General features: G+C 43.5%; 1 protein-coding gene across 27 annotated transcripts; it reads left to right on the forward strand.

Moving 5' to 3' along the window:
- The first annotated feature begins 422 nt into the window (after positions 1 to 422).
- Positions 423 to 6198, forward strand: LOC127314346 (uncharacterized). Of its 27 annotated transcripts, none has more exons than XM_071823270.1 (13): positions 439 to 578; positions 727 to 841; positions 1592 to 2308; positions 2744 to 3072; positions 3161 to 3653; positions 3796 to 3864; positions 4307 to 4382; positions 4884 to 4940; positions 5106 to 5168; positions 5242 to 5374; positions 5470 to 5523; positions 5620 to 5662; positions 5868 to 6198. In XM_071823270.1, exons 5-10 carry the CDS (start codon positions 3636 to 3638, stop codon positions 5301 to 5303), a joined length of 345 nt encoding a protein of 114 aa, XP_071679371.1. In that variant the 5' UTR covers positions 439 to 578; positions 727 to 841; positions 1592 to 2308; positions 2744 to 3072; positions 3161 to 3635; the 3' UTR covers positions 5304 to 5374; positions 5470 to 5523; positions 5620 to 5662; positions 5868 to 6198. The 27 variants fall into 27 exon arrangements, 12 of the variants coding, with proteins under 12 accessions (XP_071679371.1, XP_071679367.1, XP_071679369.1 ...); XR_007859581.2 differs by lacking the exon at positions 4884 to 4940 and adding an exon at positions 941 to 1057 and having other exon boundaries at positions 440 to 578; positions 1592 to 1699; positions 2014 to 2096; ... (1 more) ...; positions 5284 to 5374; positions 5470 to 6198; XM_071823266.1 differs by lacking the exon at positions 5620 to 5662.
- The last annotated feature ends 3442 nt before the right edge of the window (positions 6199 to 9640 follow it).

Below are 9640 nucleotides of genomic sequence, written 5' to 3' on the forward strand. Positions count from 1 at the left end.
AGAACACGGAGGGATTTAGTAGATCTGCTAAGGTTGCTGTAAGGTGGAATTACATGCCCAGCCTAGTGTGAAAGATGAAATTGAACTGTTTAACTATGAAATCCAATGAACTTCCGGCAAAGATCCAAGTTGGATCCGGTGGAATTTCACGCGCAAGGTCGTATCTCGTGACACATACCGTTCGTTTCCGTGGATGGAATCACGCTGGTCTGCTGGACTGTCACCGCAAGAGTGACCCACTAACCAACAGATATTTGCTGCATGCATGCGCTCACTCACCTAGTCACGTGGCCGGGGACGATTGTCGCACTCCCCACAGCTGGACATTGAGAACAAGCAAGTGCGTGTACCCTTGCCCTATGCGAGGGCGCTCCACGATACGCAGCGAGGAAAAGACCATCCCGCGCCGTCCGATCTGGAAACGAGCTCCGCGTCGATCTTAGTCATTCATTCATCAGACAAAACCGCCGACGAAAACCCTATCCGCTCACCCGTGCCTCCTCTCTTCCCCTCCCGAACAGAGAGCTCTCGGGTGGAGAGGCTCAACCCGCGTCCATCACACTCCGGCGGCGCCACAGGTAAGCTCCTCCTCCTCTGTGCTTCGTCCTCCTCCCTGGCACTCTCTCTCTGCCCTCCTCTGTAATTTCTACCCTACCTCGTCCTTCCCCTGCAGCCTTCCCTAACCCTAGATCGACGGGGCCGCCGCCATCTCATCTACTCTTCCAGAAAGCGGGAGTAGTAGTGAAGACCACGATGGGATGCTACTCTGTCGGTGATCAAGGACGGGAAAAAGAAGGCTGTTTGATGTGTGGATGGATTTGAATGGGACGGACGCATCACGGTATGTTTTCTTCTACTCTTTCCATAATCTCTTCACATCTTCATCCTCCTTACGTACCTCCCCTTGATGTGCTCATATTTTTGGTATCTTCGTCCCCAGGTCATAGATCATCTCCCTTCTTATCCCCACCAAAATTCCGTTTATCTTTTGGATGCCAGAAATCTCCCTTCTTATCCCCACCAAAATTTCGTTTATCTTTTGGAGGAAACAAATATGGTACTATTTTGTGTATGATAGATTTTCTTTTAATATTGTGCTTGATGAAATTATCGAATGATTTTATTTTTTTGATGTACCTCTATATGTTTGAAAAGTACATCGGCTTATGGTTCATGCTAACATATACTGCTTGATGAAATTACCAAAATTTGATTGTTAATCTTTTGGCAGTAAAGAAACTAAGATGCATATTTTTGGGACAAACTTTTCAGTATATAATTAGCTTTCAGATATTCAATCACTTCAGTAATAAGATATTTTAATCTTAAAATGCAATACGAGATTTACTTGAAAGGACAATTGCTCATGGTTCAGGATAATGTATTGTTTGCTACTTGGCATAGGTATACTCTTTTTCTGTTTAAAGTATATACCTTAAGGTCTGATTAAAATAGAGGTTCCTGGTTTGGGTTTGCACTTTGCCCCGTGTTGATAGTTATGTTGTTTTGCATCAGCTATTTCTTTCTATAGAAGACATCAGTTTTGCATCCATGTTATTCATTTGAATGGGATGTATATCTGATTCACCAGGTTGAAGGATGTTCGCCACAACTTAAAAGGAGGTCAATCATGTTTAAATTGTCTTTCTAAATTGGCTTTCACATGCAGCAGCACCATAGGAATTAGTCCTCAATCAAGGTATTTTACCTATTCCCCTCTTATGTATAGTGGATTTGTGGTGGTTGTTTGCCACCATCGGAGCTATGACTGTGCATGACACAATTGAAATTCTGCATATGATCGACGTCCTTTGATATGGTTTTTTGTTAAATAGTTTTTCTTCCTACCCTTTTATCATTTGAGGGTATAAAATACTTGTGCATAGTTTGGATAAGGAATTTGATATATGACCTTCCTTTCTCCCATGAGGAATTAGGAATTTTGATATACTTACTCATTTCAGTTCTTTCCAATATGAACCGAGGCTTTATATTTTTCTGTTTGAGTTACAGACTTGTCTGGCCTATGACGACAACAATGTGTCAGGACAAAGCATTTTTTGATTGGATCAAACGATGAGTTTTCCAATTTTTCTGTAAGTATCTTGGATATGCAGATCATCATCCGTAAAGATTAGCATTGGTAATACTATGTTTGGAGTGCAGCCTCTTTCACTAATAATACCCAATAAGTGACAGACTTCGAATATTTACTCGAGTGAGTACCGAGGAGGCGAGAAGCACAACTCGGGTCATGAGTGAGAAGTAGGAGGGTATCGGTCATCTGCAACTTTGGATGGTTCCCAAGGTGGTAAAGCTTATTCCTTTCCCAAAGCTTATTCATTATTATGCATATTTATATTTATTTAACTTACCTTTCATCAGATTAACGCGACTAACATAATCAAACACGAGAAGGTTAGAAATTGCAAAAGGTCCATCCAGATAATTCAATCTCCTTACTATTTATCCAGACAACCATACAATAATGTTTTACTTTACCTTTGTATAAATCCCCCTGCATAGTTTAGATGGCCAATGTGTGCTTATTTTTATTTGGTGCTAATTGTAAACCTGTATGTAATAGTAAGCTTTACATCAGTATTTTCAAAATACACCAGCGATTGAAAGCAGAGGGTGGTTTCAGCTGGTGTTCGTGGTGGCGTGGCCCGAAAGGTGGCACCATGTTTCTCGCCTGCAGCTTCCTACTCTGATCATGTCCCATATCTTTGGGTGTATACAGTTGATTACCGGCGGTCTGATGCGGGAGATGCTACGCCAGCCATGGTCGCTGGCGGAAGGACCTCTGGAGAAAGCGATAGCTCAGCATCGATGGCGACAGCGGCCGGATAGGTAGGCACTCTCTCCTCTCCCTCTCTCCGGCTTCTCAAACCCTAGCGCCGCCTGCTTTTGGCCGTCTTCTCCAGTGCCAGTGACCGGGAGTCAGCCGACACCGTTCATCTCCTCCCACCGGTAGCCTTGCCCTGCGCTTCCTCCCCTCACGGCTTTTTCTTGAACATGGAGGAAGGATGCGGCTGAACGTAGACAATGACCGGCAGGGAGAAAAACAAGGTAGATTTCTGCTCTCATTTTCTTTCTTTGACGTTTTCTCCTCATTAGCTATGGAATGTTAGCTAACTGACGGTGTTACTTTCTATAGGAGGTTGGGATGATCTACATGACAATCTGACCTAGCAGTGTTCAACTTCTTATTCACTTCTTGTCTTCTCCGCTGTTTTTTCTGTTTGTTTTAGTTCAGATCAAAGCAATAGTGACACTTCTGCATATATAGATTGAAGTGATTATTTTTTGTTTTGATAAGTTCTTCTTGCTGAAGCGAATAAAGCTTCATCAGTGCCCATGAACTAGGAGCTGATTGGCTTCTAAAGAGGCATCAAACTTTAAAAGCAATATTATAATGTATGGTTAAGAAACTTAATTGATCTGATTTTGTTCCTCTTCATGGCCTTTTCAAAGTATAATTTTGTCCTGGCAAGAGGCAAATCCTTAACACGTGAATTGTTTAAAAGGTATTGTAGGACACCAAATTTCGAGCAAAATCGAGATATTAGACTTGAAGATGTCGATACTGCATTCAGTGGGTGTGTTTTTTCCTATTGCGATTCAACTACATCATGCAATGGAGGCTCAAGGTAAGCATAGCCTTCTCCAGCCGTGCTTCCTTATCTATTAATGGATATAACTAGGTCATGCAACATGTGATACTTATGAGCTCTTGAACATCCGCAACATCTAGAAGTTGTATGCTTAGCTGCTTGTTTACTTGCTTTGTAGGGAGGCAAAAAAAAATGCTACCTAGGGGTTTGCTGCTTCCTTTCAGATACCTATTCTTTCTCTGAACAGGTTGGTGTCTTATAACTTATCCCGTGGGTAATGTATTATGAACACATACATCTAGAGAGAATTAGAAGAACTTTCTAGACAAAGAGCCATTATATGCTGACACCGGCTGTCTTGCGTGAAATACGAAGTGTATCTTCATTTTTTTTTTGTAAGAAACAGTACTTTATTTTTTTGCTATAGAAAGTAATTTTTTTTGTATATATTTTATTCATTGGCAAGTTGGTATGGGGACAACTTTAGAATGTAGGGACTGAAAAATTTGATGAACTGTGTCTGTCCATATCCATTTCTTTTTGCTCAGGAATCTTTGGCAAACTTGTTTAGCACCCATTCTACTATTGCTTTGCTTAGTACCATGTTAATTTCATATGTTTTATCTGCTCCTTTTGAATATCGAACTATCAATCTTAATGAACATTTGTCATGATAATCATGTTTGCAGGAATTTATTGACGCGTTACAAGTAGCATGCAGTTCTTGTCCTATAAACTACACGGCCTATGATGATCCCAACAATGGTGAGTGAGTTTTGTTTGTAAGTTCAATCTTCTACAGAAAGTATACATATTTGAGGCAACCTTCTTATAAAATACTGTTAAATATATTTGGTTACTGTGATTCTTTCTACCATGTTTTGTTGTATTGAATCCTGTGAACTCACATGAACATTGCCACTTCTACAGTATGTAGTTTCTATGTAATATGGAAGGCATTTACTCTCCACTTCTGCTGTGTACTAATATATTGCTTGCATATACATCTTGCTACAATTATGATTTATATTAAATTACTTACCTTGACTGTTTTCTTTCCTCATTTTCATCACCATATTAATTTGTAACATGCATTTAACTACAGTTTTCTAGCTCTATACATAAGCTTAAGTGATCTAAAAGAGATACGAATGGAAATTCAAAATACCTGGAAAATCCAATAACGCAAGAGTTAGAGTGAAGAGGTTGCATACATAAGCTACGTAAGGAAATATATTCAACCACAGTTATCTCGCAAACCCGCAGAACAATTGAATGTTGAGAAGATGAAAGGAGGAAACAGTCCTCAGAGTAAAAAAGAAGGTAGGGTAGCTATATTACCATGCTCATATGCATTGAATGATAATAAGCCATTTATGATTTTGAAACTGGTGGATAGGTCATCACTGCAACATTATTTAGCTTCATATCATCTACATCGTGTTATGTTGTGGCGAGACTGATGACTTTGATCTTGGGTATTAACAGGTTGGAGTGGGAGATGTTGTATAAGCCTAAGTGACCACATGGCCACTACCTATCATGCAATATGTAAGTTCAACCTGCTTTACAGTTTATTGTTAGACATTTTTTCTTGTAACTTGGTAGTCCTAATATTTTTCAGTTGGCTGGGATGTGCTGATATTACTTTCTTCAATGTCAAAAGGGCGATTGATATGGATCTAATCATGAGAAGAGTATAAAGACAGAGACATGATGGAGGGAATGCAGATTGGTCCTCAATGCGTATCACTAAGGTAAAGAAACCTTACCTCTCCGTTGTTATATTCCCTATTACCATCACTATTTTGCCTCTTGAAGTGATCTAAGTGTTTTTCTGATCATTGTGCAGTTTTTTTTGGAAGAAATGAGGAAAATTAGCTCCATGGAAGTTCATCTGAATAATGTAAGTCATAACTCAAGTTTTGGTTCTGGTTGCCCTGATTTGGTGGCCTGATGTACGCATGCATAACCTGCTATAATCTTATTCATGCCTACAAAGTGCTCAGTAAAGCCGCAAAACAATGTGAATATGCATGAAAAAGGTATATTTCTGCTCCAATCAAACATTCTCACCCTGATCCATCATTTCTGGATATCCGTATTCTTGATTTGCGGCCAAATTAGTTTGTCTATTTGTCTATTGTCAGGTTAATATCATGATAGGAATATTAGTGTGTAATTTTTCTCTTTCTAGGCGATGAATGCATAAAGTAAACCTTTGGACTCCTTCAACTTTTTTATTTGCAGGATTGTCTGCACAATTACTGGAATGGAGAAGGGGAGATAAAGGCGAAGTTGCAGTCATGATGTCCTTGAGCTAATGACAAACATTAGTTCCTGATCCATTATTTTCTTCTCATGGCTACCTGTATATGTCAGGGCCGCATGCCCTTTTGTGTGTTTCTTGTTTTTTTTTCCTTTTGGTATTTCACCATTTCAGTTTTGGGTATTGTGTTTAGGGTTCCACTTGAATTCGGTACTGAAAGTTGATGTTCACCAGTTCAGATTTCTGAACACCTTGTTTCTGAGAAAACAGAATTTCAAATGAATGGAAATGACATTGCATTTTTTTTTCTTATGTTGTGGTCCACCCCTTCTAATTTTTTGTATTGGGTGAACTTGGCATTTGCATTGGAAGCCTACCTATCTATGGGATGGATTGGGGCGCAGAGGGCCAGCGAGGAGGCGCCCCATGGGGCGCCCCAACCACTAGTCATACTACAATCGTATGTTGGAACCCATGTTTGTCCTAGTACTCTCTTTATTTGAAAATGTAAGATATTTTAGGTGATTATAAAGTAGACTAGATACAACATAAAATGAGTGAACCTACCTACTAAAAATAGACTAGATACAAAATAAAGTAGGTGAACCGATCAAAATGCTTAAACATCTTACATTTTTAAACGGAGAGAGTATTTTGGTAATACTTACGGTACGAGATTGTTAGATGCAGACCACGAACGGATCGACGCAGTCCGTTTTACCTGTGCAGATACTTGGGAGCAAAACCTAAGCTCAACGGTCCGATCGACATAAATGGACTAAGTTGTCTGCCTAGCCGCGAACACTTCTGTGACCGCGCGCGTGTCCGTGCCAGTTTTCCTTGGGCCTATATGCAAGTGTCTCGTGTTCGCTTTGCCTTCTACGCGGGTCCTCACCATCGCCGCCGGTATGGCCTTCTGCGTCGAGTTTATAGCGTTGCTTCAGCTTCTGCTCGCCAACGTTGGAGGGGGCGCTGGACTTCCTTGCTAGGTCATTGATGGCGTTGCACGTGCCACCTCTTTTTAAGCCAATCGGCTACGGTCATTTTTCGCCCACGGCATTGCCAGTTCCTCTCCCTCCACATAACAGCAAAGGGCCGCCATGGGCAAGTCATGGATGTTTCGTAAGACGAACAACGGCCATAAGGCCGGCTCTTCGAGCGGCCGCAAGAAGGAGAGTAAACGTCGGTACGTGCCGATCGACTACGCGCGCGAATTGTACGGCGTGGGTGGCCCGTGCTGTGGCCAGATGTCAACCTCCTCGGAGGCTAGCTTCTAAATTCGCGGCAGGTGCCGGTGCCGCCCGTGCAGCGGGAGGGCCTCGAGCGGCGCGATGAGCTCCACCGCCACTTCATCCCCCCGCCCGATCTGAGAACCCAGCCTACGCGTTGGATAGCTTCAATTGACACTCGTTCGGCACATGGGAATTCCACCTATGACGCCGAGTCGGTTATCTAGGCGATGTGGCCTACTTCAACGCCCTGATGGCCGCGATATCTACGACGGCGACGGGGATGAGGAGGGCGCGAAGACACGGAGACCTCTTCGACAACAACAACAATGGGCAGCCCGATCTGCCCATCGTCAACCCTGAGGTCCAGCCGCGATAGCTGACCGAGGAGGAGTCCGCCGAACTCTCCATAGCCCAGAGCGACCTCGATGAGATCGGCTAGTGGTAGGGCCTCTCCGTCCAGTTCCGAGGGCCTACGTTGGCCCATGGTAGGCGAGTGATACCTCCGATCACAACTACGTGCGTCGAGGCGCCCGTTCCTCCCGCTCCAGCGCCATCACAATCACCAGTCGCTCATGCGCCGCCACCAGCGGCTCCTCCGTCTGCGGTGATGGCCGGACCACCTCCGGCGCCAAACTGGCCCTGGCCATGGGAGCCACATGTCTTCATCAACCTCACCAAGGAGGACTAGGCAGCCATGGCGATTAGGGTTTTTTTTTTCCTTTTTTCTTTATATTTTTCTATTTTCTGCCCTATGTAAATTAAACTTCATAAATTTATTAAAAAAATATTTGCGTTGATCCGCTGGGGAGCTTCTGATCAAACTTGCGTTAATATTTGATTTATTTTGTGTCTCCGAACCAATCTAAACAAACTAAAACAAACATATTTGGTGTTTGAAATGGGCCAGGCCGCTAGGATGCCATGAGCCCTGTTTTTGTGACTCTTCAGGTCTATATGTGTACCTGGTTTTATATGTGATGTGACGGCAAATGGGGTATGTCTAAGCTATTGCATTATGAGTTGTGGATGCTTTAATTTGCCAGGACCCGACCTACGCGTTGGACAGCTTCAACTGACACTCGTTCGACACCTGGGAATTTGACCTGTGACGCCGGGTGGGTTACCTAGGCGATGTGGTCTACTTTAACGCCCTGCTGGGCCATGGGATCTATGACGGAGATGAAGGACGAGGACGAGGACGAGGAGGAGCACGAAGACGAAGACCTCTTCGACAACAACGATGGGCAGCCCGATCGGCCCATCGTCAACACTGAGGTCCAGCTGCGAGAGATAACCGAGGAGGAGACCCCTGAACTCGCCATAGCCCAGAGCGAGCTCGACAAGCTTGGCCAGTGGTAAGGCCTCTCCGTCTAGCTCCGGGAGTCTACGTTGGCCCAGGGTGGGCCAGTGACACCACCGATCACATGTATGTGCTTCGCGGCGCCCGTTCCTCCTGCACCATCACCAGCTGCTCTTGCGCCTACGACAACGGCTGGACCACCTCCGGTGCCCTCTAGCACAGGCCATGGGAGCCGCTTGTCTTCATCAACCTCACCAAAGAGGACTAGGCGGTCATGGTGATTAGGGGTTTTCTTTTTTTTCTTTTTCTTTTCTTATTTTGGCCCTACGTAAATTAAACTTTCTATGAATAAAATTTAGTAAAAAATCATTTGCGTCGGGCCGCTGGGCAGCTCCTGGCTGAAACGGGCACGCGCTAATATAACATTTGATTTATTTTGTGTCTGCGGACCAATCTAAACGGACCAAAACATACTTATTTGGTGTGTGAAATGGGTCAGGCCACGTTTTGGGACTCTTCAGGTCATGTGTACCTGGTTTTATATGCATCTCACGGCAAATGGGGTATATCTAAGCTATTGCATTATGAGTTGTGTAGTATGCTTTAATTTGCCATGGGACAATGGTACAATGAACACGAAGAGACACATTCCTCCCTGTTCCTCTTGGGGAGAATGCCAGAATAGGGGACGTTGATTCCCTTCTGCCTTGTGTTTCTGCCCAAAGCGGACAGGAAAGGTAAAGGAGATGCTTTTCCCTGAAAATTGCGTTGCAACTTGTACCCGAATTAGCACATCCAACCCTTACATAAAAGAGAAAGCAAAAAAAGATTCCCCAGTGGTCATTGCCACAATCCCAGTACAAGCGATTAATTAGATGCATTACCCTCCATAATGCTGAAACTTTATACATGAGCTGCATTTGTCCAATTTGTACCTTCCCAACATTACAAGACCAACGTGCAACAAACAATACCACAACTGGTACTGTTTTGTGGAAATCTGGCCATCATTTTGTGACCCTGCACGGGCACAATTATGCTGCTCCATCAGTGCCTCCCGCCACGCCAACAAGAATCAACCAATCAAGGAATGCTCTTCCCGGAAAGTTAGAAAAGACAAGAATAGAGGAGGGACAGGAAGAACAAAGTGATGAAGAAAGGATGGGAAACTGCAAACCTAAACACTGCTGCTTTTCCAATCCACCTCTTTTCCTCCCAACAA

The sequence above is a fragment of the Lolium perenne genome, chromosome 7 (assembly GCF_019359855.2).
Source record: "Lolium perenne isolate Kyuss_39 chromosome 7, Kyuss_2.0, whole genome shotgun sequence".
Taxonomy (NCBI): Eukaryota; Viridiplantae; Streptophyta; class Magnoliopsida; order Poales; family Poaceae; genus Lolium; species Lolium perenne.

Excerpts from the sequence above, each read along its gene's own strand:
- LOC127314346 (XM_071823270.1), top strand. Across the intron at positions 4,383-4,883 it reads CTATGATGATCCCAACAATG|AACAATTGAATGTTGAGAAG; the intron begins GTGAGTGAGTTT and ends GCAAACCCGCAG. Across the intron at positions 4,941-5,105 it reads TCCTCAGAGTAAAAAAGAAG|GTTGGAGTGGGAGATGTTGT; the intron begins GTAGGGTAGCTA and ends GGGTATTAACAG.